The sequence below is a fragment of the Dromiciops gliroides genome, chromosome 3 (genome assembly GCF_019393635.1).
Source record: "Dromiciops gliroides isolate mDroGli1 chromosome 3, mDroGli1.pri, whole genome shotgun sequence".
Lineage (NCBI taxonomy): Eukaryota > Metazoa > Chordata > Mammalia > Microbiotheria > Microbiotheriidae > Dromiciops > Dromiciops gliroides.
Window position 1 is genome coordinate 624,887,442 of NC_057863.1, and position 26,944 is coordinate 624,914,385.

Sequence of the window (26,944 nt, forward strand, 5' to 3'; positions counted from 1 at the left end):
GGGAATACAATTTCTTAAAGTTCAAAAGAATCTGTCTTTCGTATAGACAAAATGAGTTTATCCAACCCAATCATTTCATTGGAGACCTAAAACAGGACGAATGACAGCTAATAAACATTGCTGTGTGCATCCTCTGCATTCAAATAATGTTGAGATCCACCAATCCTCTGTCTCAGACTATTTAATCCAGATCTCTTTTTCAGCAAAAACCTTGCCCGCCACCAAATTAATCAATGGACCTTGGATGCCCTTCAGAGACACCAGCCCTGAAGAGGCAGGGAGTGAACGCCACAAGATAATTCTCAATGGACTTACTATCAATGATATCTCCCAGCCCTTGAGCACGAAGGAGGTCTTTCAGTCTTGTGACCTCCTCCTTCAGTTCACGAACAAGCTTGGCATTGGGATCCTCATTGATGACAGCATTGCATTTAATCTGTTTTGCACGATCTGCATATCTATATTCAAAATGAAAACTCATTTTATTTGTCTTACCAGGTCTGCAAACCCTCAAATTCCCAAGTGCATAATCCTATTCTTTCAAAATAAAATATTCTACATAGTCTATCTGATATCTTATCAGTACTAGTAAGTCCAGAAAGGCCCAAATTAATTTAAGCTGGAAGATTATTGATACATGAAAAATAATGCTCCATTCATTCCCGCAGGAATTTTTTCTTCTAATCTCTACACATTCCTATGTGCATTCTCTTCCATTACTTGGGTATTTTTGACATGACAAACAGCAAATAATAAACAGGGATACTTTTTGGGGAGGGTAAAGAAATGAACATTTCAAGAGAATTATTTACCAACATCTGACAAATTTACATAATCTACATAAAAATCTTTACTCTGACTATGGATTAGTACAAAGTCATTGATCATGAAGAAGAAAACCAAATACAGTAAAGTCCTATTATAATACTAATATCAGGGAGTAAGGAAGTGTTCTACAGAATCTTCCTGCATGAGAGGTGTGCCATGTCATATGTAAAAGAAGATATAGCCTGACCAATAGGATAAAAATTCCTGGTGCTTTAAAATGATTTATGGAAAAGCATGGTTATCAGATTAGTATACCTTAAAGTGCTCAGAGTTTCATCATAGTTGATATCTGCTGGGCTAAGGGCAGCAACCATTGCAGTCCGAGAGTTTCCACCTGGAAAGATGAACCATCAATTACCTGAAATCACACCATGCTAGGAAGGCAAAGGATTTTTTTCAAATGTCACTGTCATCTTTTACTCCACAGGTAGTTCAGCCACAATTAAAAGGAGTAACAATGTGCTGAATGTTGGCTGAAGCATTTTGTTTTTCTTTCTTATTTTTCCCATTTTTTTTCAACATGGCTAATATAGAAATTCATTTTGCATAATGTCACATGTATAATGGGAATACTGCTTGCCTTCTCAATGGATGAAGGAGGAGCAAAAGGGAGAGAACTTGGAACTAAAAAAAATTTTTAAATGGCTGCCAAACATAAATTAAAAAATGGAAGGTGGGGGAAAAGTAATAATAATGTGCAAATCCAACGAATGTGATAAAAGTGAAGGTGAAAATGATTGAAAGCATTCAAGTAAGGTTCTCAAAATCATCCTCTGCCCACCAAATTACAAAGAGAAGTGACTAATCATTGCACGTGATCACGTGAACCTTACCTAGATTCTCTCGAAGGAGCCAAGTCAGAACAGAATCTCTGTATGGAATAAAATCTGTCTTCTTCTTCTTTTTACTCTATTAAAAAAAAAAAAGAATCACACTCTTACAAAGCCACTGAAAAGTAAAGGATTTATAAAATGGGCAAGCTAGATGCTTAGCTTTTCCCCATGATTAAATAGACTCTATCACAGAACCAGTGCCTAGAACATACCAAACAGAATGTTAGCACCAAATAGGACTAGACATAAGCTCTGAAAAATGTTCTTCACAAAATAGGCACAAGACAGTGCCCTGCGGAGAAGAGGTTCTCAATAATTATTTGTTAATAAATCACCAAATGAAACTTTTAACAAGTCTCTTTCCAAAAGGAAGAGAACCGTCCTCCCAACAACTAGAGAACCCTACAATCCACTTCATGCAAAAACTGTGAAAATATTGGATCAATAATAATAATCTGAAGTAGATTTAATAGTTTAGTTCAAAAGTTTTTCAAGTTGTTAAACTTTTTTTTTTTTAGTGAGGCAATTGGGGTTAAGTGATTTGTCCAGGGTCACACAGCTAGTAAGTGTTAAGTGTCTGAGGCCAGTTTTGAACTCAGGTCCACCTGAATCCAGGGCCAGCGCGCTATCCACTGCACCACCCAGCTGCCCGCTTAAACGTCTTAAAAGAGCACAACAGTGTATTTGTTCAAATGAATTAAAACATGCAGTGTGTTTTGGGTGAAAGTGGTAGTGTGATATGATAGGTAGAGCCTCCCAACTCTGACATGTTCCTGGTATTGGCCATACATATGTACACACATATACATATATGTATATATAATACACACATATGCATATACAATATATGTGCATACACATACATGTACACATCCTAAGTCTTAGAGAATTAGGTGTCTATTTTTCATGTCAATGCCATCCACTATTTGTGCTCTCCCCACCCTTTTCCTCTGGCAGATTGCTACCTTCAATTATGCCCCCTTATCCCTTGTATTTCCATTCTCTCTTTATCCACTGGCTCCTTCCCTGATGCCTTCAAACATGTCCAAGATTTTCCTTATCTTTAAAAGAGAAAAGAACCTTAAATGGCATCTACTATCCTTTCCAGCTTCTTCTATCTCTCCTCCTACAACCAAACACCCACTGCTACCATTTTCTTGACTAGCACTCCTTTCTCAAGCCCTTCTGAGAATCCTGCAGTCAATGGATCTTTTAATCACTAAGCCTCAAGGCCTTTTTTCCTTCAGTCCTCACACTGCATGGCCTCTGCAGCATTTGACGCCCCTGCCCACTCCCCTGCTCTGGCTACTTTATTTATTTATTTATTTGTTTGTTTGGGAGGGGGCAGGGCAATGAGGGTTAAGTGACTTGCCCAGGGTCACACAGCTAGTAAGTGTCAAGTGTCTGAGGCCAGATTTGAACTCAGGTCCTCCTGGTGCTCTATTCACTGTGCCACCCAGCTGCCCCCTCTGGCTACTTTATGATGCTGCTCTGTGGTGGTTCTCATCCTACCACTCTGAGATTCTGCAGAGTCATTAACCTTGACCTGTCCCTTATGCATTGGGTTCTTCAGGCCTCTCTTCTCCTCACTCACTTACCCACCCTCTGATATTTCATGTTTTGCTGCTGCCACTAGCCCAGTTCTCCAGCTTGTCCCCTTCTCTCTTCTCACCATAAGCAGCCGACTTCATGGCCTCATCATCAGTCATTTAACTGCTGCACACAGCATCCAGTCTCTCGCCACCCACCTCAACACAGCCACCAAACTGATATTCCTAAAGCATGGTCTGACCATGTCAATTGGCTGTCCAAGAAGCTTTAGTGGAGCCTGACTGCCTTTAGAGTAAAATATAAAAACGCCTCCATTTGGCATTTAATGCACTTTACAATTGGATTCTCTCCTCCCCAGGCTAAGGCTGCATCATTTTCCTTTACCCACATACTATTCCAGACAAATAGGCCTGCTCACTAGCCTCTCTATATGACATTCCATCTAGGGCCCCCATGTCTTGGCACTGTCTGTCCCCCGAGCCTGTAATATTCTTCCTCCTAACTTCTGCCTCTAAGCACCCTGAGACTCTCCCCACCTCCCCCCAGGTCACTTCCTTCAAGAATCCATTCAAAATTCCAATCGATTATTAGTACCATGTCCCCAAATCACCGTATATGTGTTTTGTCTCTATTCTTTTTACTTATCTGTAGACATACTGCAACCTCTCTAGAGGACAGAAGCCCTAGAAAGCAGGGAATGCCTCACTCTGTGTTTGTAGCTTCAGTGTCTAACACAAGGTCTGACTTACAGCAGGTCGTTAGTGAATGCTTACCAATGTGAACCATCCCTAGTGGATACAGGGTTAGAAATTTGAAAAAAATATTCACACAGCAGTACAAAACATAGCAGCAAACACATTTGTCTATGTTTTTCAAGTCTCTGCACAAAGATGGCTGCAGCTTTTATGAAGTTAGTTTTTAGAAGGAGGGAGAGGGCAAATAAACTTATGTAATTCAAAATGTGGGGCAGCTAGGTGGCACAGTGGATAGAGCACTGGCCCTGGAGTCAGGAGTACCTGAGTTCAAATCCAGCCTCAGACACTTAACACTTACTAGCTGTGTGACCCTGGGCAAGTCACTTAACCCCAATTGCCTCACTACCCCCCCCCAAAACAACCAACAAAATGTAATGGTTTATTTCAATATAAATGTTGTCCATATCCTGAATCTTTTTGTAATCAACAAAAGGTTATTAAGACGTGCTTAGTTTCTTTTTTATTTTAAATCTGCAGTATTTGTGAAAAAGTATAGTTGAAGGTCTATCATTTACAGTTACAGGTTAAAATATCATCAAAATTATTTATGGTCGACCCTGCCCAAAGGTATTATTATTAAAAGTACAAAACTCATCTAAATGTCACCCCACTCCTAGGAATCAAAAATACCTCTCTAAGGTCATATCATTAGAAAGCAAAAACTTTCTTGCACATTTCTCTCCCTTTAATTGTAATTTCCCATTCTAACTCTAGCTCAAAGAATATTAAGTGCAGCATAGTACTTGAGATTTGAGGGTTTAGTCTCATTATTTTTGGCCACTCCTAATGGAGATCCTGAGTATAAGCATCAGAAAACAATTAACCAAAATATTTTTGAAGGTGACAGCATCCCTAACTCACACCTTCCTACACCCTCGCGGAGCATCTGGAATCACAGCAGTTGATTTCACAACTATCTGTTCATCCCCGACAAGCCCCGCCATACCTTGCTGGTGCAGTTATCCTTAAGTCGAAAGCATTCAAAGAAGAGAAAAAGAACAGAATAAGCTTCTGACTATAAAATCATAAACAATTTAATTGTGAAGCCTGGAAAGAATTTACAGTGAATATTGTCTTTTTGTTCACAAATGAGGGACATTCTCTTTGAGACTCAAAAGCAATATTCAAAGGGATCAAGGCCTACAAGAGTTTAATGCTGTTTTCGTTTTTCATTCTAGATGCTGCATACACAGATAAGAACAGTGCTGTGGGTCTACTGGTTCACTGTCACGGCACTGGATGGAGAAGGGAGAACAAAAGGATTCTTAAACATTTCCACTTCTACCCGGCCCTCAAAACTGCCGGCCTTCCCAAAGAGTCTTTAGGCCACCCCATGCCAAAAACCTCCGTGACAACTGGAGAAGACAGCAGGCAGAAGACCTGTAAAGGAAAGAGCCCAGAACCAGTCCGAGCACCTGCTCCTCCGGCTGACTGCTGCTGTGACTGAGGATCAGTCACTGCCTCTCCGTGGCACTCTGTTTCCTCCCATGAAATATCAGTCAGTTTAAGCAGAGGGCCTCATGAGGCCCATTTCACCCCCGGCTCTAGGATTCTCCATACAAGGCGTGAAAAGGAAATCCAAGTCAAGCTAGTCCCAGAAGTTGTGTCTGAGATTCTGCCTTGTCCGGTTTCTTTCATGCTGCAAAAGCCTCTTCTAAATCTTACTGTTAAGACTGCTATCTGGGTGGTGCTTAAGAGACTGTCAGTGTTACCCAGAGAACAAGCACCTCAAAGTGACTGAATCATTAATTAGCACTATGACATTACCAACATGTATGTTGGCACATGAGACAGAGTCTTCCTTTATAACATAGTACTGAACAACTTACCACCTCTGCCAAGGCTGAAATGACTTTTCCCAGAGTTGTAAGAGATTTATTGATATTTGCTCCTTCCTAAAAAAAAAAAAATAAACATCAAATCAGAAGTTATGATCAGAAACTTCAGATATTCCTACATAACGTTCTCAGTAGTGGATTACAATATATTACAAACATTTCTTTTAACATGGCACTATTTGTTCTACCAAAGGCTACTATTTTTGAAAGTACAGAAACAATCTAAATAGAACTAGTTCCCATAAATAAAAAATAGGATAATAACAACATATCATCAAAAAGCAAATGGAGGGGGGCAGCTAAGTGGTGCAGTGGATAAAGCTCTGGCCTTGGATTCAGGAAGACCTGAGTTCAAATCCAGCCTCAGACACTTGACACTTACTAGCCGTGTGGCCCTGGGCAAGTCACTTAACCCTCATTGCCCTAACAAAACAAAACAAAACAAACAAACAAACAAAAAAACCAAATAGAGGGATCTTGAAAGGAGGTGATAGGGGCCCACAGAAGTGAAATGACTTCTTCAGTCATGTAGCTACTAATTGGTGAATCATTTGCATTTAGGACCAGAAATTCAAGTGACATTTTGATTTTCTTAGTTTATTCTCTACTCCATTTGTTAACTTATCAGAATCGGCGCCAGGAATCAGTCTACAACAAGATCAACTTCTTGAGACTTCATGCCCACATTAGAGTCCCAAAGTATTACAAACAAATGCAGGATGCGTAGCTGTTCAACCATTCCCCTTGTATTTACTCATCTGGGTACATATTGAATCCCCCAGTAGAGTGTAAGCTCATTTAGATCAGGGACTGGGCTTTTGGGGTTTTTAGGTGAGGGCCAAGAGGGTTTGTCCTTATCCGTAGCTTCCAAAATAAGTGCCCTGCGTATAACAGGTAAATAAATGTCGAATGGAATCTCTCATTATTAATTTAGTTCACTAGGTAAACAGTCTTCCTACATTTCCTCAAATTAACTCTGCTCAGCTTAGAGGTGGCATAGTGGATAGAGAACCACACCTGCAGTCAGGAAGACCTGTTGTTCAAATTCAGACTCAGACACTATCTGTGTGACATGATTTGCCTCAGTTTCCTCAACTGTAAAATGGGAATAATAACAGCACCTAACTCCTTCCTTCCTTCCTTCCTTCCTTCCTTCCTTCCTTCCTTATTTCATCTTCCATAGATTTGCTCCTGCTGTGGCCTAAGAATGCCCTCCCACTTTTCTCTACCTGCCTAAATCCTTTCTATCCTTCCAGGCCAATCCCACTTTCTTTCCATGAGATAGACTCCCAACTATTCTAACACGTGGTTGTTACTGTCTCTGAACTTTTCTGACACATGTCTAACCCACTCATTTTGGCACTACAAGAATAATAAATGCCTGCTAAAGTAATTGAATTACCTTTAATCGAGTCCCTTTGGCACCAGTTGAGTCAGCTCTTTCACTTCCAGCCAGATCCACCAAACTGATCTTGCTGACCTGGTAAGGAAACAAAGATCATCCCTGGCAACATAAGTGATCCATAGGAGGACTACAGAAAGGCAACTTAAAGGGTAAGGGAATGGATGCAATTCCACAGAAAGAAATATTTTTGAAAGGGGAAATGATTCCATCTATAAAGCTGAAAGTTGAAAGGGCAAATGATCAAAAAAGTCATGGATAAAATAGTGATTTATTCACCAAATCCCCAAATAATAAAATTCTTAAACCTCAAAAGGGCCATTTTTTAGGAAACATAAAAGGAAACATTTGAGTAAATTGGGCATAGTAATTTTATTGGCAGCATTGCAGATCCTCTGAGTTGGAAGGAATCTCAGAAGTCTTATAATCCAAAGCATAGCTGGCATCTTCCCTATAACATCCTTGGCAAGTGGTCATCAAGTTTCCAGTTAAAGAATTCTAGACATCAAGACACCCCTATCTTTCAAAACAGACCACTTCAACTTTTAAACCATTCTGTTAGGAAATGTATCTTAAACGGAGCTGAACTCTTCCTCTCTACAACTTAACAGAACTGTTTTGAGGTCGATCTGTTGGAATGTATTAGAAAAATTGTACTCTTTCTTTTGTGGGCTAATTCTTTCCCATTCGTTCTTATCCAGGCTAACCTAGAGCCAGCCCTCAAATGATCTGAGGTTGTTTTCTCACCTACAAAAGGGAGTGGCAATCAGTGGCTGCAAGGGCTCTCTTCCAGCTCAAACTGTGCTGTCCGGGAGCTCCCATGGAGGTTGCTGTCAGTCCACTAAAAAGCCCAGCTTGTTTTTCATACCAATTACTGGCTAATCACATCTCCCTCATCTTGCCCCTTTGCAGCTTATGCTTTTGGGATCCAAGGCTAGTGCTTGATTTATAAAAGCCATTTATCATAAGCAGTGTTAAATAGGAATGTCATCAGCAATACAAAAGACAGCATGGTAGAGTGTTACCAAGCCCTTGTCTTGGAGTCGAGGAAGCTTAAGTCCTGCCTCAGGCACATACTAGCTGTCTATGGGGGGCAAGCCACTCAAGACCCAGTGCCTCAGACTACTCCCTAAGTACATACATTGCAAAGAGGGTGCTGACCTACATTGGTAGGAGTAGCCTCACCTGGCAGTTCTCCATACCAAAGAAGTACCTTCCTGGCTAATTGGTTTTCCTCTCTCACATCCTTTCCCTCTTTTATCCATTTTCCTCACAGCTCCCGAAGTCATTTTTTAAAAGGACTGACCACAATTACAACTAGAGTAGAATATAAATCACTCTAACTTTAGAGCCTTCCACAAGCTGACTCCAACCTACTTTTTCAGTCTTACTAAGACTTCCCTTCTTCTCCTCTACAGTTCAGGCACAGAGGCCCCCTTCTTTCATGCCCCACACATGCCCTGTCTAGCCACCTGCAGGGCACAATCCAAGTGTCCCCTTCTTTCTAGGAGAAACCTTTCCTAATCTCTCTCCTTGCTAATGTCTGGAAAAGCTGAAGTGAAGAAGCTGTGCCAGAACGGCTAACCATAGCCTTCCATAAACTCTTCCTGTCTGGCCCCTCCCCCTTTGCAGTCTCTGTTCCAGGGATGCTGGCCTCCTTGTTCTTCCACCAACAAAACCTGCCACCTCTCAGCTCAGGGCTGCATCTCTGACCACCTCCCAGGCCTGCTCTCCTTCTCATCTCTATCTACAGGCTTTCCTGGTTTCCTTAAAGTCCCAACTAAAATCCTACTCTCTACAGAAAATCTTTCCCAACCTCTCTTAATTATTTCCAATCTAACCTGTTGTTTGTTGTCTCTCCCCCATTAGACTGTGAGCTCCTGGAACACAGGGCTTATATTTTTGCCTCTTTTTTTTGTATTACTTGCACTTAGAAAATGCTTAATAAATGTATACTGACTATTACCTCAGGTGGAGAGAGATTTCATAAAAAAAAATTTTTGTACTTAAAAAGAAATTACACCAGGTAAAAGTCCACCATTACAGTTTAAATGACATCACTACCCAAAAAAACTGCCAACACCTCAGCTTTTAAAGCAAAACATACTTTATAACTGTGAATGCCACAAACTAAGGATCTATAAATTCAACTTCATGTTGCCTCTTTTTAGTAAAAAAGAAAAGTATGTCATTAAGTTAAGCTAACTACTTGAGAGGCATCAAAGAATTCGACTTGAATTGTTTAGACATCTAAGGACATCTCACTTGGAAATAAGAAAAGGAGAAAACAGAAGGCACAGACGCTAAAGGTTTGTTAAACAACATCGAGATGATATGAGTGTATAGCCATTTATTTTCTAGCAACATATATGTGTGTGTGTGTGCGCGCGAATATATACAATATGCATATATAGTACACGTGTGTATAGACACATAAATTTAAAGGTGGCATTTTGACACCCCAAATAAAATAGGTCTGTAACACCAAACAATTAATGAGGTGATAATAAAGTAGTCAATGTCAAGCAAGAAGACTGATAAATTTCTCTTCAAAAGGATTTGCTTCACTTTCTGTCATCTGATAGTCTTTGAGATGACAAGTTATGATTCTTCTTTCCTGACTATCTTCCAATTTCATCTCAGAACTAATGACCAAAGATCAAAATGACTTGAAAAGTCGAAGTAACTAAATGAAATACTTCAGGAAAAGTGAACACAGTAATCCTTTTCTCTTCCACTGGACATATGGTGAGTCATTTTGTCATTTTCTGTAGTTCTTGTCTTTGTTCCCCAACTCAAAACCCACTCACTACTGTTCTTCCTACCTTCTCTGTTGAGAGGTCGGTTTCAGAATCATGTTTCTTCTGAGTAAATACAATGGTGAATACAGCATGGGAACGGCTACTGGTCTCATTCATGTTGGTAGCTGCCACCGTCCTAGACGAAAATATGAAGATGTAGACTTAGCACTGGGTGGAGTTCTTGGAAAGTAAGAAAGAATAGCAGAGTTCACACTATCAGCAACAATCTAAAATAATTGAATCCAGCATGGATAGCTGCTTATTCTCTGAACTCGAAGAATCGTCTTCTACTCCAGACAACATACCCGAGCCACTTTATCTACTCTAGATGCCACCTTATAAACCACTCAAGTCATCTTTATTGATTATTAAGTGTTCGTTTATTCAAAAATTTATTCTCCCAACCATATTAGAGCAAGATGATGGCTAAAATTTACTGTAGGCTGTTAGATGCACAACATGTCCAAGAGGGCCATACAATCAAAGAACTGATGTGTTACATAAGTGAATGGGAAGGAGGAAGGAAGAGAATAAGCATTTACATACCACCAAACTATGTGCTTATACTCTTATTATCTCATGTGAAGAAAGGTAAACTAACACACTGAATTTCTCTAGCAGATCCAAGAGTTCACAATTTTAATAACATTTCACAATAAAAGCAAATTTCAGAGCCAAGAATACATTTTTGGTTCTTCAGCAGGGAGCAAAGGGATTCCCATTGCACCCCTACTCTTTGCCCATACCTGGCTTTGTTCCCAGCATCCATGAGGTCTGCAATATCTGTATAAGAAGTAACTGCCAGCTTAGATAAGTCTTCCACATAGGGTCCAAGAAGAGGATGCTCTCGGACTCTCAAATTACCCTTGTTTTTTGGATTGAGCAAATCCCGTACCCTCTCACAGTAAATTTCCATGTAACTCACCTATGAATAAATAAGTGAAATCCATTAGAGGACTTGAAAGAAAGATATTGCTGGGGCAGGGGGAGGTGGAAGGAAGATGTGACCTAAAAGTAAAATTTAATTTAAAAAGAGTCTTCTCCTGAATTTAGAAGAATATTATGTTCACATTAGGAATAGGTCTAGGACCCTTTGAAAAGTAAAGTATGAAAGGTTCTACTCCCTTACTTTCTGGTGTGCTCCCAAAAGGGAAGAAAGACTCCCTGCCGAGATGAGATGTATCTTAACAGTGGCACTGGATGGTGTGAAAGCTAGCTGGAAGTAGAGGTAAAGGACAGCAACTAGCCTTCATGCCGCCGTCCAATTACCCAAAATATGCATGTGGGAAAATCACTATTTGGTCCCCTCAGCACCAAAGGCATTTTGGGGGGGGGCAGGGCAATGAGGGTTAAGTGACTTGCCCAGAGTCACACAGCTAGTAAGCATCAAGTGTCTGAGGCCGAATTTGAATTCAGGTCCTCCTGAATGCAGGGCCTGTGCTTTATCCACTGTGCCACCTAGCTGCCCCTTCAAAGGCTTTTTTTTTTTTGGGGGGGGGGGGAGTTGGAGGGGGGGGGAGGCAATGGGGGTTAAGTGACTTGCCCAGGGTCACACAGCTAGTAAGTGTTAAGTGTCTGAGGCTGGATTTGAACTCAGGTCCTCCTGATTCCAGGACCGGTGCTCTATCCACTGCGCCACCTAGCTGGCCCATTCCAAAGTCATTTTTAATGCCAAATTTCCAGTAACTTGTAAACGTGTTTGTTTGCAGGAGGTCTGCAAAGGAACTCTCAATGCTACATCTACTTTCTTTCTTTCTTTTTTTTTTTTTTTGGGGGGGGGGGCAATTGGGGTTAAGTGACTTGCCCAGGGTCACACAGCTAATAAGTGTTAAGTGTCTGAGGTCGGATTTGAACTCAGGTCCTCCTGAATCCAGAGCTGGTGCTCTAACCACTGCGCCACCTAGCTGCCCCTACTTTTCTTTCTTCAGCCTTTCTTCCATTTAGTTTACTTCATCTCACCAAGCTGGTTTTTTAAATCACCACCAAGTACTAACAAAAATGTCCTAAATGGATGGCCTTGACAGATGTGCTTTTTGGTCTACAATCAGTTGACTTCAGGCGCTAAAAGACACTCCAAGTCAAACCAGCACACTTGGCCCATGGTCCTGCTGCCACAGGCACCAGGAAGGTGAAGACATTCTCCCGTAAAAGCAACTACTTTTCCCACATGGGCTAGATTTCTGCCTCAGATTCTCACTAATCTTGGACAATTAACTTAACCTCTATGAGATTCAGTTTACAGGCCCATCTAAAAAAGTGGTTGTGAGAATCAAATTAGATAATATAAATAAAATGCTTTGCAACTTTAAAACACTGGATAAACATCAGCTATCATAGTAGTACCCGGCACTTAGGGAGCAAAACACTTTACATGTTTTCTCAGTTGTTCCTTAAAATAATAACCTTAAAACAATGTAGGTGCTATTATTATCCCCACTTTGTACATAAGGAAATTGAAGCTGGGAGAGGTTAAGTGACTTGCCCAGGGTCACAATATTATTCTTATTCTTATATCGTTATTAAGTTAATGTGTTAAGAATCTGATTTTTTAAAAAGTTCATTTGTATCCATTACCTAGTCATCTATATTAGCCAATTCTTTATTATTTCAGCTTTTAACCTTCAACCAGTATTAAATAACACACATAGTTAAAGTACTATATAATCTGATTCAATCCTATAGTTCATTCAGAATTACACAGTGTTGGGGTCATGCTAGGTGGCGCAATGGATTAGAGCACTGGCCCTGAAGTCAGGAGGACCCTGAGTTCAAATCCGACCCTCAGACACTTGATGCCAACTGTGTGACCTCTGGGCAAGTCACTTAACCCCAGTTGCCTCAAAAAAAAAAAAGCAGAATTACACAGTGTGGTCACTGGGGTCCAATATAAAAGAAAAACTAGATTTTGCTTCAAGTTGTAAATTCAAATGGCTATCATATTATTTATTTTGTTTATTTAAATTTTAAAAATTAATTAGCATTTTCTGTTCTACTCCTTCCCCAACTTATCCCACCCTACCCTACTTGGAAAAAGAAAAAGGACAAGGAAAAAAAAGCCCTTGCAACAAATACCAAACAAAACAAATTTCATACATTGAGAATGTCCAAAAAATGTATTTTTATTTTCCATATTTAGTCCATCAATTCTGTCCATAAATTATGTGGACAGAATTTATCCATGATTCCTGAAGATCAATTATGAAAAATGCAATTTGCCACAGTTTCTTTCCCCAAAAAAATATCATTTTAACCTTATAAGGAAAGTTAGACTACTTAGAAGCTGACTTTTTACTCAAAATATTTGTAGAAAACCATATACCTCCTTTCTAGATACAATATTATGTAGCTGTATTCTTTAAAATTTACAACTGTTACCATAACTCAAATAGGTAAGAGGAAAATGTCCAGGGTAGTTAAAAGGAGGTCAACAATAGTTTGGGCAAGGCTTTCAGACGCACCACAGTACAATAAACAAGGAGAGCATTCATTTGGAAAAAAAAAAAAAGGTATAATATCTCAGAGTGCCAGGTTAATCCTATCATACTGATTTTAGTGACTTCCTCAATTAAAATATAAAATAATGGGAATTAAACAACATTTTTCTAAAAGCACAAAAACAGGCATATTGTTTAAATGAAGAGCAATACCAAGAGACTGGTGAACAAAAGGTATACCAACACTTCAAAACCATTATTATTTAGCAATATTTGCATCCTTTCTTCAATTTTTATTTCCCCTGTCCCTAATAATAGGGAACCACATTTTTAAAAAAGGACACATATTAGCTCCCCCTACAATTAATTCATGAATACTCCATATTTGCCAAAAGGGAGAAATCATTATAACTAAAAAGATACTTATGCTTCTGTCTGCCCTCAGGAGCAAAGAGCAGTGTCTCCACAATGACAGGCCAGTCAGAGAACAGAGAATGAGTCCCAGGGAAATGCCAAAATATGGCCTCGTGCCATAAAACCAAGACTTCCAATACATATTTACGTACAATTTGGCAGACCAGCATGCTATATATTGACAACTCAGAACTAAAACGAGGAGAGAAAATAAGCTTTAGGTTCTGAGCTGGCAGCAGGTGACTTAAGATAAACTTTGTCACTCACTGAAAATCCCACAGAGCCTCTTTCTCCTGGCTTCAGAAACAGATATTAACCAGACATTTAAAATGATAAAGGACATAAAGTTTACTTAATTATAACATTTCTAAGTGTCAGAGTTTTGCAGGTTAGACACAAGATGCTCTACATGTTCTGAACCAGGGAAGAATTATAATCTTTATTTCTAGGAATAAACCTTGTCTTCTTAATTTTGGCTGAAACAGTAGTGAAAAACATTTCCCAAGTGTCTGAACAAGGCAAATTTCCACAATTCCTATTATTTAATTCCATACTTTGTTCTAGAAATCTAAGGAAAGTAATTGCCATCTAGAGAATTTTAGAGTCATAAGAAGTTTTACCTTAGAGATATCTAAATCCACACCAATAGTCAAAACCATCATTTTATGGAGAGAAAAAAACAGAAAAGGCTAATTGACTTCTGAGTTCTTACAACAACTTAGTATCAGAATCTATCTTTGAATCTCCAGTACACACCACAGAACATTCCATAAAAAAATGCTGAATGAAATAATAATTGAGTTAAGACTAGAACCCTGCGTCTAATGACCTACTAAATTTCCATTGTATCACATTATGTCTAATAAATAATAAACAAATCGGATGAATTCATAGTGACTGTAAGTGTCCTGATTAAAATACCTAGGGAGGAGAGAGGGTCACTATTATAAAAAGGCAGAAAATGGATTTTATTTCAAATGCTCAGGGATGTAGCTACTGCCAAGCCCTCCCTCTGCTCTCCACTGAATACTACTCACCTCCACAGAGTAAGACATTTCTTCATTACTGTTATCATTGATTTTCTCAAAGAGTTCCTCACATAACTATAGAAGCAGAAGAAAAGAGTCATGAGTCAAATATAGTCATTATTAATCAAAATTTTAAAAAACCAATCTGACCTCAATCTCTTTTTTTCTTCCCCAAATATGTATGACACTAACAGCACTCTTGGAACACCACTCTTTCTTTGGAGAAAATGAAGGAGAAAGTCTTAAAGCATGAGACTTCTTCATTCTTCCATTTAGTCTTCTGTTTCCTTCATAGGCTGCACCTTACCACTATTTTAAGGTGCAGAAAGAAAGAGCTTGTTGGAAGGTGGAATATAAAAAAGGAATTCCACACAATATGTTTGATAACAGTCACATTAGGTGACTGACAATAAATATTGGTGGAATTGTAGGAAAATCAAAAAAATAAAATCAATGTGGGTTTTTTTTATGTTAAAGTAACCCTCAAATTATAATGGTCTCCCATTTGCCATGCTTCTAGAATCAAGCCAATATTAAATTAATGTTACACATATTAATAACCACTAATAAGTCTAAGTAGGGTTTAATGTTTACCCTACAAGATGACAGTTTTTAAAGAGAGAAGAAAAGCTCATTTAATATGAAAGCAATACAAGCCAACTATCAGAAAAAAAGATAAAACAAAGTTACATACAATTTGCAATAATAATTTAAAGGACAAAAAAGAATATCTGCATTTTGAAGATGGGATTATTATTTGTAATTTGACTTGCCACTATCAGAAACTATTAATGAGGATACTTTTGAGTATAAATAATAATGCTAATTATGTAAACAGAATTTGTCCAAATTGATGTCCTTTTTAAATATCACAGTTCCTCATATGCCTCCTCCTCTAAAAAATCCAACTTTGAAAGCAAGAAAAATATAGAAAATGGAAAATTTTCAAAACTTATTTCACTAATTTTGCTAATCTAGATTCATGGGGAACAATCAAGACAAATCAGTCCTAATGTTACTTATTCAGAACTTTCATGCTAGTGAAAGAAATAATTTGTTCCACAGATCTGAGGGACAAGAACACCTAACAAAATCTCCCCAAATATAAATGTTTTGGAAATTGTAGATAAATGTTACACTGGGGAAAGCAACTACTCGTCTGTCTTACTCTGAAATCAAAGTTAGTGTCCCAGTCTTAAAATAAGAAATGCCTTACAAATCAACTAGCATATCTAATTGTTAAGAGTGAAATCGAACAAGTTTTCAAAAAAGCTAAGACATTCTCTCTGAAGCTATGTGGCTCTTGCAACCCCACCCCCTGCTCCCATTCCTGATAATTTAAGGCCAAGGGAAGAGAACAATTCCTGAAATAAAGGTTAACAAAAACTTCCAGATACTGGCCGCTATATACTACTAGGTTAATTAACAGTTTTGCACTTTGGGGATCTCCAATTATACCTTATTTGGCAAAGATTAACTAATTTCCCAAATGATTTCTCTGGCTAGTGCTTCTAGACAGTTTTTTCCCCTATTGCTTTTTTTTTTTTTTTAAACAGGACAGTAAGGGTTAAGTGACTTGCCCAGGGTCACACAGCTAGTAAGTGTCAAGTGGCTGAGGCTGGATTTGAACTCAGCTCCTCCTGAATCCAAGGCCAGTGCTTTATCCACTGCACCACCTAGCTGCCCCTCCCCTATTGCTTTTACAATGTTGTTAGGGTCAAAAATATCAACTGAAGAAAGACACATTCGGTCTTCATCAAGGACCTCACTTTTAAGATATATTCCTACTCTGTCTGAGGACTAAGTATTTTAAAAAAAGGAAACTAGAAACTATTCCTTTCTCCTTTTCCTAAACTTTCTGAAAAGTATAAATATGGCATTAGCAGCTACTGCTATTCTTCATTATGAATTAAAGATGAATTATGATTAAAGAAGTATGATTTAGGTTTTGCAATGTAATCATTTTTAAATACAAGAGAAATACTCTAATTAAAAATCACTTGAAATTTTCTGAAAAGTTTGTATCACAATGCAACACGTTCTATGTCACAAAGTGTTAATTATTTCGGTAATACAACAATTTTCTCCTTTTAGAAATTTCTGGAAAATTTCAAGTGATTACAATATGATAGCACTGACAATACATTTAATGTGTTTATAAATCCACCATGATGCATTTTCGGTCAAAAACTGTTTTCCTTTCCAAAGATCTGATAGGTACACTATTCCTTTCTCTCCTAATTTACCTATGGTATCACCTCTTATGTCTAAATCATGTATCCATTTTGACCTTATTTTAGTATAAGGTGTAAGATGTTGGTCTATGCCTAATTTCTGCCATACTATCTTCCAGTTTTCCCAGCAGTTTTTGTCAAATACTGAGTTCCTATCCCAGAAGCTGGAGTCTTTGGGTTTATCAAACATTACATTACTAGTGTCATTTACTACTGCATTTCCTGAGCCTAGCCTATTCCATTGATCTACCACTCTATTTTTTAGCCAGTACCAGATAGTTTTGATGACTGCCGCTTTATAGTAAAGCTCCTGATTTGGTACCGCTAACCCACCTTCCTGTGAATTTTTTTTCATTATTTCCCTGGATATTCTTGATTTTTTGTTTTTCCAGATGAATTTTGTTATTATTTTTTCTAGCTGTATAAAATAATTTTTAGGTAGTCTGATTGGTATGGCACTGAATAAGTAAATTAATTTAGGCAGTATTGTCATTTTTACTATATTAGCTCTGCCTATCCATGAGCAATTGATATCTTTCCAATTATTTAGATCTGATTTGATTTGTGTGAAGAGTGTTTGGTAGTTGCGTTCATAGAGTTCCTGGGTTTGTCTTGGCAAGTAGACTCCCAAGTATTTTATATTATCTACCGTTACTTTAAATGGAATTTCTCTTTCTATCTCTTGCTGCTGGACTTTGTTGGTCATGTATAGAAATGCTGATGATTTATGTGGATTTATTTTATATCCTGCTACTTTGCTAAAGTTGTTAATTGTTTCAAGTAATTTTTGACTTGATTCTCGAGGATTCCTTAAGTATACCAACCATGATGCATTTTCAAGGAAGCAGCTGCTCTTCCTCATAGAAGGTAATAAAAGACATTTAGTCAGATTCATCATGCACAGAGTGAGACCTCTATCTCCCAACTCCTGTTAAGACAGCAACTGTTTTCAATACTACTTCTAGCCCTTGATTTATGATAGGGAAATATCTGGTAAAGCAAAAAGACCACTAAAGACTAAAAATCAAGAGATCTTGATTCCGGCTCTAATTCTATCAGCTGACTGACTAGGGAATTTTTTGACAATCTTTGGTTCTCAATTTCTTCATTTACAAAATGGTGCAAATACAGCACTGTGGTGAAATTCAAAGGAGATTATGTGAAAAAAGCAACAGATGTGACTTTTCCCTCCTCAGGGTTTTCATAATGCTTATATCTGAGATTCTCTCATGAATTACATTTTGTATTATAGTTATTTATGGATAGGTCTAATCTCCTAAGGTATAAGCTTCTTAAGTAGAGGAACTGGGTATTTATTAAAGTGCTTTATATAGGGTTTTAAAAAAATACTTATTAAATTTGTCAGAAAGCACCTCAAAAATAGAAATCTCTACACATCCATAAAACAGTCAAATATTAGATCAGAATAAAACTACCAAATAAAGTGTGAAACCTGTGGAATAAAAAAAGTAGGTCATGTCTGTGATGATTATGATGGGAGATACTCATTGAATCCCCCTCTACTCCCCCATCTTCTGATGACTAATAAGCCATAATTTTCCTGCTGTTCTCCAAAGCCTTGTCTCTTATGGTCAGAAAACAATGTTCTCTGCTAATTTTGGATGATGGTTTTTCAACCTAATCAAATTTCCTTCATCTTTATCCCCTCCCAATTACCTTGAATTCTAAACTCAAAACACCAACCATACAAAAGAACAAAGGAACCAATAAATACAGTCTGGAGTAGACCTGTCTTTAATTCTACACGTGATTTAAGCTAGCAAGGGAACAATAAGATCATTTATTTGTTATCACAATGGAAAAGTTCAATTTATAAGGTTGGGTAATTCATAACTAAGAAGAGCTAACAATATAATTAACAGTCCTAGAAAAAAAAAAAGAGGTTACATAAAACTGCAAACCAAGTTTCTCATAGGATTTGATTTTACCTGTGGGATGATGCCTGCCTGACTTTCTTCCTGTTTGCCCATCATCGTATAGGATTTTCCAGCACCAGTCTGTCCATAGGCAAAAATACAAACGTTGTAGCCTTCAAAGGCATGTAAGAGCATTTCTTTTCCAATGTCATTGTACACCCGGTTCTGAGATGCAAAACAAGGATCTTCAGGCTACAAAGATTAAAAAAGACAGAATCAAGGATGTTTTATCTTCATTCTTTTATAAGTGTGTAAGACAACTAGTTGGTCTCTGATTCTTGCACAACCCCTCCAAACCCAATGAAGTAGTCACTGAAAGTAAGGAGAAAGTTTATTTGGTTTATTTATCCTTACAAATTTCTCCTTGACTGAAATGGAAGCGCCAATGTCATTGGCCAAGAAATAATTGTTCACACTTTGATGGCCGTTAAAAGACAATAGAACAGGGGCAGCTAGGTGGTGCAGTGGATAGAGCACCAGCCCTAGATTCAGGAGGACCTGAGTTCAAATTTGACCTCAGACACTTAACACTTACTAGCTGTGTGACCCTAGACAAGTCACTTAATCCCAATTGCCTCACCAAAACAAAACAAAATCAAACCCCAAAGACAATAGAACAGCTTATGGGTAAAGTCAGTTCTAAAGTCTGAGGTATAATTAAGGGAATGTAGATACACAATTTCTAGAGAGGCAGAGACAAGGAGAGACAGCTATTCAAGTTGAATCTGGAAGCAGCTTCAAAGATCCTAAGCCCTGGCCAAAGAAAAGAGAATCAACCATGATTTCAAGGCCTCATGGCCCTGGCAATCAAGGGTCAACCTGAAGAGAGGTCTCCATGGGGAGAGAAAGAAAATTAAGTCCCTGCCTTACCAGAGGCATGAAGCAATGTATTGCCTCACTCTCATGTCTGTGGCAATCATTCCCTCAGAATAGTGGGTGTATTTGCTCCTCTTATCCCTGGTTTCTGAGGGGGATGTTTTGTAGCTATTGTTCTTACTACACCATTTTAGTAAATGTCTTTGCTGTGATTCAGTTTACTGGCCAACTCTTGAGTGAAGCTCACCCTTGAAGACTCAAGAACTATAGTTTTAGACATGGGAACCCAAAGAGTACTCCATGAACTTTGAGATAGGAGGCGCTACACATTTTTCCCCCTTTTATTTCTATTAAATCTCAACAAGGAAAAGTGAGATTAGGCACCCAACTAAAGAAGCACTAGTGTCTAGTGATAAATCTCATGCAGCAAGTTATGTCTGTTTCCTCACAAAACACAAGGTTTAGACTAAATAAACTGTTTTCTTCTACCACTAACATTTTTAATGGATATGTAGCTTTTTGAAAATTCAGTTTAATATGTGAACATTTCTGTGAAACTATTCAACAGAATTAATTTTAATTTGCCATACAGCCCTAAACTCTGTCACTACTTCAAAGCATGAAAGGTCCAGGAAGTTTTAAATTGTTAGGAATAGGAAAGGAAAAATTAAAATTAAAAATTAATCACATACAAAGACACTGCTTTGAACTTTAAAACAAGAATATGTACTGGCTGGCACAAGTATCCCTGGTTAAGTAATTATCAGTGACAACTGTTTCCAAAAGCTTTTCAGACAACTCACTCTAGCAAATGGGTTTTTTCAACCAATCCTAGAAAACGAAACTTCTTATTCACCACCATCATCACCACCAACAAAACGCCTTAAACACAAGAGAATTTAGTGATGAAAAACCAGCTTGAATTGGCTTAAGAACAATTCTTGGAAGAGTAGAATGTGCTCACACTACTAAGTTTTTTTCTGATTTTATATTGGGAAGTCTAGAGCCCTGACCCCATTTTTCCCCCATCTTCCCCAAATCTTTTCCCCAATCTTTTCCCAAAACTTTAAAAGATCTGTGCTTTTACTAGTTAAATCTAAACTCATGTTCCTCAATTGGGTTCTTTTAAAATGTAAGAATATTACTGGTTCCACTGGAACAGAAAGGTAACTTCATGGTTAGCTACTGATATTCCTTGTCTCCTTATTGTCCCTCAAAATTTTATTGCCAAATATAACAAACTGTTGTTGTTTAACATTCTGTTAATTAGTACTTCCATCTACCTATGGCAAAATTGTGTTGTTCTTTATACCCCAAAAGCACCCAGCACAGTGCCCTGTATATAATATACATTCAATATTTATTAAATGAATGATGGTTCTGAGATACTGCAAGATCCTGAAATGCCTTATAGATTTCCGTAAGTTAACTTATGATTGGTATTATTTAAATATACAATATATTTTATTGGATTCCAAATCTTTACAAGCCAGTGACCCAAACGTAACTATTAACAAAATCCATAACAATGCAACTTACAAATAAAAAACATAGAAAGTTTTCAATATATTTCTACCTTAAAACAGAGTTATCCCCAAAACATGAAGGCAGTGTTGGATGAGGGGAAAGAAGGAGATTCAAAGGCTATTGCCAGGATTCTGGGGGCATGAGGACACTCACCGAGGTGTGAGACCAATAGGAGTAGTCAAAGCTGAAGGACTTTGGCGCTTCCTTTGGGTTCTTTGGGTTTACAATACCTAAAAGAAAAAAAATGTGGTGATTAAAAAAAAAAACTTAAGTCATTCAGTCATTAAAACTCTTTGGTTAAACATTTACTCAGTATCAAATCTAAAAAACCCCCACCATTCTGTAATACTGTATTACATAGAAAGTAAAATTAGATCAGTACATCCATACCAGTGAATTTTGATAGGGAACCTTGGTCAGGAAAAACAAACACATTTTTATGAAGTTGTTAATGTATGGAACAAAAAAAAATCTTAAAATATGTATATATTAAAGCAGCTGGCCTCCTAATATAAGCCAGTAACAGAAAGTTGGAAATGGGTCATGTTATTATTTCTTAAGGATAAAACTAAGCTTTGCAGGTCTTGAGACTTTTAGATAGGTCAGAAAGTAATACATTGAAATTATAAAAACAAAACTAAGACCACCATCTAACAAAAACTAAAAACGATCACAGCTCTTTTTATTTACTTCAGAAAGGTATTCACCATTGGAAGCTACACTTGATATTTGGCTGAAGTTCACTGCTGCCAATAACTGATGCTCCAAAGGCTTGCAATACTCCCTTCCCACAAAGAACTAAAGAAATGCTATTCACTATAAATAATCAACTATCTTTACATGCTATAAACATAGGGGGAAATTCTTCTTTGACTCAATGAGCTTATGCCACCAGAAGTAATTCCTAATGTAAATTAGTCATATTATTCTTTACGGAGAGCATGAGAATGCTGCGGCCTAACTTCTTTTTTCTTTTTTTTGTGCATATAAAGTTTCAGATCCACATATTCTATATAGAGAGGAAACTTTTACTACATGGAGTCATGGAATCCCCCCTCAACCAGATGCTGCATTTCTAAGGCAGGGCCACAATCCAAGGCTATCAGAGACGGAGATAGAAAAAGTCTACCATATGCAGCTGCTTGGGACACAAATAGCAACAGTTGCTACTGTACTTCTCCTGCTTGATTCCACTGTGTATGATACTGCCAGAATCTAACATTCCAACCTCAAATGCTGACATATATGCAGAATGAAGGATTACTATGGTTCACATTACAGTCATGTCACACTTGATCTAGCTAGCAACAAAACATACTCATACAAAAGAAAACCTAAGCAATGAAATATGCTTCCAGCCAAAGGGAAAATACTACAAAATTATCTAACATTACAAATAGCATACTAATTAACTTTCATGGAATTTAGGATTTTGCAAAGAAAATTATTCGAAGGCCCATCTCATCACCTCTCTGAAATTTAGGCTACATCATATTTTGAAGCTGTCTTTGGCCACAAACCAATTAAATATACCAAAAGTATATATTATGCACTAATTAGGTGCCTTGAAGATCTGGATGTTATATACAGAAAACTCCCTCTTGAAAAATTTAAAATATATGCAACAAAGGATTCTATAAAATAACTAGACATTTATTCTTTTTCAAAAATATTTTTATTTATTTCATTAAATATTTCCTAATTACATGTAAAACAGTTTTTAATATTTATAGCTTCAAATTCTCTCCCTTCCTCCTGCTCTTTCCCTGCCCCTTAAGGCAAGCAATATTGATTATACATGCGAAGTCATACAAAATATTCCCATATTAGCCATGTTACAAAAGAAAACAAAAAACTCCAAGAAAAATAAGGAAATTTTGTAAAAGTCTGCTTCAATCTGTACTCAGAGTTCATCAGTTCTCTCTCTGGAGGCGGATAGCATTTTTTTGTCATGGCCCTTTGGAATTGTCTTGGATCATTGTCTTTTTGTTTTAATCATAAAAGTATTTTATTATTTTCCAATTACATGTAAAGATAGTTTTCAACATTTATTTTTATAAGATTTTGAGTTTCTAATTTTTCTCCCTCCCCTCCCACCTCCCCAAAACAGAAAGCAATCTTATATAGGTTATATATGTACAATCACATTAAACATATTTCTGCATTAGTCATGTTGTGAAAGAAGAATCAGAACAAAAGGGAAGAACCTGAATAAAGAAAAAAAAAGTAGCAACAGTATGGTTCAATCTACATCTAGATTCACAGTTCTTTTTTCTGAATGTGGAGAGCATTTTCTATCATGATTCCTTTGGAATTGTCTTGGATCACTGTACTGCTGAGAAGAGTTAAGTCTATCACAGTTGATCATTGCATAATGTTGCTGTTTCTGTGTACAATGTTCTCCTGGTTCTGCTCACTCCAGTCAGCATCAGTCCACTTAAGTCCTTCCAGGTTTTTCTGAAATCTGCCTGCTCATTATTTCTTATACCCCAATAATATTTGGATCATTGTCTTGATCAGAATAGCTAAGTCTTTCACAAGTGATCACTGTTCCAATATTGCTCTTATTATGTACAATATCTTGCTGGTTCTGCTCACTTCACTTTGCTTCAGTTCACTTAAGTCTTCCAGGTTTTTCTGAAACAATCCTGCTCATCATTTCTTATAACACAAGAATATTCCATCACAATCATTTGTCAGAACTTGTGAACATCTCCTCAATTTTCAATTGCCACCACAAAAAAGCTTCTATAAATATTTTTGTACAAATAGGCATTTTTTTTTCACTTTCTTTGATTTCTTTGTGATACAGACCTAATAGTGCTATTGCTATGTCAAAGAGTATGCACAATTTTATATCCCTTTGAGTATAGTTCCAAACCATTCTCCAGAATGGATCAACTCAACCAACTTTAGCAAAGCAGCAAGATATAAGACATTTATTCTTTATGATAAGCCAAGGTCTCAGTTAGCATCTCAACTCAGCCATGGCAAAAATGAAAGCCATAAAAAGATAATAAAAAAGAAAATGCAAAGAAATAGGAATTTTAAATTGGGCTCACTTCTCAAAAAATGTATATGTATATCAAAATATATGTAGATATCTAAATCTATCTGTGTGTATATTCACACAATCCCCATATATATATATATATCTCCCAGTATCTTCTGAATTATACACTGATTCATAGAAATGTAAAATAACTAGTACTATGCCCATTCCATTTAATCGATTCAACTTGGTAACTCTCTGACACGCCTTTTTCCAATACTCAGAGGTTAAGACACAAAAAGTGGGGGTGGAACATGTCTCTCATTAAAAATCTCCCTGCCAAGTGACACCAAGTTGTGAAGGATAGTGGCTTTAGTATAAATATGAAGATACTGGCACTCAAATATCTAAAACAGTAGACATGCCAAGTGCAAAATAGGGCAGAGAGAGATTTACAACATTCATTATACCACATCAATGGAAAACTACATGCTATCTACGCCCTTTGACTCAGTAATACCACTACTAGATCTGTATCCCAAAGAGATCATAAAAAAGAGAAAATGACTTACATGTACAAATATATTTATAGCAACTGTTTTTGTGGTGGCAAAGAATTGGAAACTATGGGGATGCCCATAAATTGGGGTATGACTGAACAAGTTGTGGTGCATGAATGTAATGGGATACTATGGTGCTATAAGAAATGATGAGCAGGAAGCTTTCAGAAAAATCTGGAAAGACTTAAGTGAACTGATGCTGAGTGAAGTGAGCAGAACCAGAAGAACATTGTACACAGTACCAGCAACATTGTGTGATGATCGGCTGTAATAGACTTGGCTCTCCTCAACAATACAATGTTCCAAGACAATTCCAAAGGACTCATGATGCAAAATGCTATCCACATCCAGAGAATGAACTGATGGAGTCTGAATGCAAATAAAAGCAAGCTATTCCCCCCCCCCTTTTTTTGGTAGTCTTTTTCCTTTTGTTCTGTTTATTTTTTCACAACATAACTAATATGTAAATATGTTTTAAATGACTGCATTTATATAACCTCTATCAAATTGCTTACTGTCTTAGAGAGGAGGAATAGGAAAGAGGGAAGAACCATTTGAAACTCAAAATCTTATAAAAATAAATGTTAAAAATTGTATTTATATGTAATTAGAAAAAACTATTAAAAAGAGAAAAAATGCAATCTAAACTGTTTACATCAATAGCCAAAATTAACAAAACAGCTTAGACAATTAGGCAAATCTGTCCTGGCATATTTTAGAAAAGCCTGACTTTATTCACATTCTCTGGTTTCTTATCTAGCACTCCCTGTAAGGTGTCTCCAACTGAATGTACCAACTAACGCCTGAAACTGAAGAAGTCAGAAGCTGAGTTCATTTCCCCTGCCAAACAAGTAACTCTTCACAATTGTCCTACTGCAAGCTATATATAGTTACTTGTCACATCTCATCTTGTTACTCTACTCATTCACTGAAAATACAAGATTAATGCCTCACTTCTCTTTCCCTTTGCCAGCTTATATGAAAATGGTCAGTATTTTTCTGGAAAAACATTAAGAATAAAAGCGAGGACAGTTTGTAACAGTACCACCAGTGTTGCAAAACACTAGCGTCGCTACCATGACTTCTTTCAAAAACCCCAAGCCCCATTTTTTGCTTCTCCTCTCTTTCATTCTAGAGTCAATTCATCACCAAAACCTATTCTATTCTTCTTTCATTTCCACAACTACAAATGCTGCCGCTCCACATTAATTCATGCCTAAATAATTTCAAAAGCTTCTGGATTTATCTGTAAAATGAAGTCCCAGTTCTTCTGTAGCCAACTTCCTCTTATTCCTATTCATCCTACACAAAGCTGATAGAATTCTATTCCTCAAGCACCATTTTCATTATGTTAATTCTATTCCTCAGTGATCTACAGTGGCTCCCTCTAAGACAACATAAATGGAAAGAAGTACATACTAAAAAAAAAAATCAAAAGTGAATGGAATAAAATGAAATTATAAGATCAAGTAGGACCCCAATAGAAAGATAGCTGACATCCCCAACTCACCCCTTTGTGGAGGTCCATAAGCCTTAAACAGTGTACATGTTTTCCAGCTTTTTCAATGTATCAAACATTGTGATTCTTTTTTTTTTTCCTCTTTAAAAAATACTAATTGTTATATGGGATAGCTCTCCGGGAGGGGAGGGATACTTAGGGTAATTGTGATGATGCTAATAAACAGAAGACATTCATAAAAAAGTTATTTAAAAAAAAAAAAGAAATGGGGCAGCTAGGTGGCACAGTGGATAGAGCACCGGCCCTGGAGTCAGGAGTACCTGAGTTCAAATCCAGCCTCAGACACTTGACACTTACTAGCTGTGTGACCCTGGGCAAGTCACTTAACCCCAATTGCCTCACTTAAAAAAAAAAAATTTAAAAAAAAAAAAAGAAGAAATGAAAAAAGGGATGGGTTCAGAGAAACCTGGAAAGACCTGCATGAACTGATGCTGAGTAAAATAAACAGAACAAGAATTTAGATAATAACAATATT

The 26,944-nt window shown here is 37.3% G+C and overlaps 1 protein-coding gene across 1 annotated transcript in view; it reads right to left on the reverse strand.

The window, feature by feature from the left end:
• Nucleotides 1–26,944, reverse strand: part of KIF1B (kinesin family member 1B) — a 199,732-nt gene that overhangs the window by 121,894 nt on the left and 50,894 nt on the right. The window contains 11 exon segments of the mRNA XM_043993853.1: nt 316–458; nt 1,084–1,162; nt 1,662–1,737; nt 4,914–4,931; nt 5,797–5,862; nt 7,208–7,285; nt 10,033–10,144; nt 10,755–10,933; nt 14,894–14,959; nt 19,068–19,247; nt 21,552–21,628. Coding sequence (XP_043849788.1) covers nt 316–458; nt 1,084–1,162; nt 1,662–1,737; nt 4,914–4,931; nt 5,797–5,862; nt 7,208–7,285; nt 10,033–10,144; nt 10,755–10,933; nt 14,894–14,959; nt 19,068–19,247; nt 21,552–21,628 — 1,074 coding nt within the window.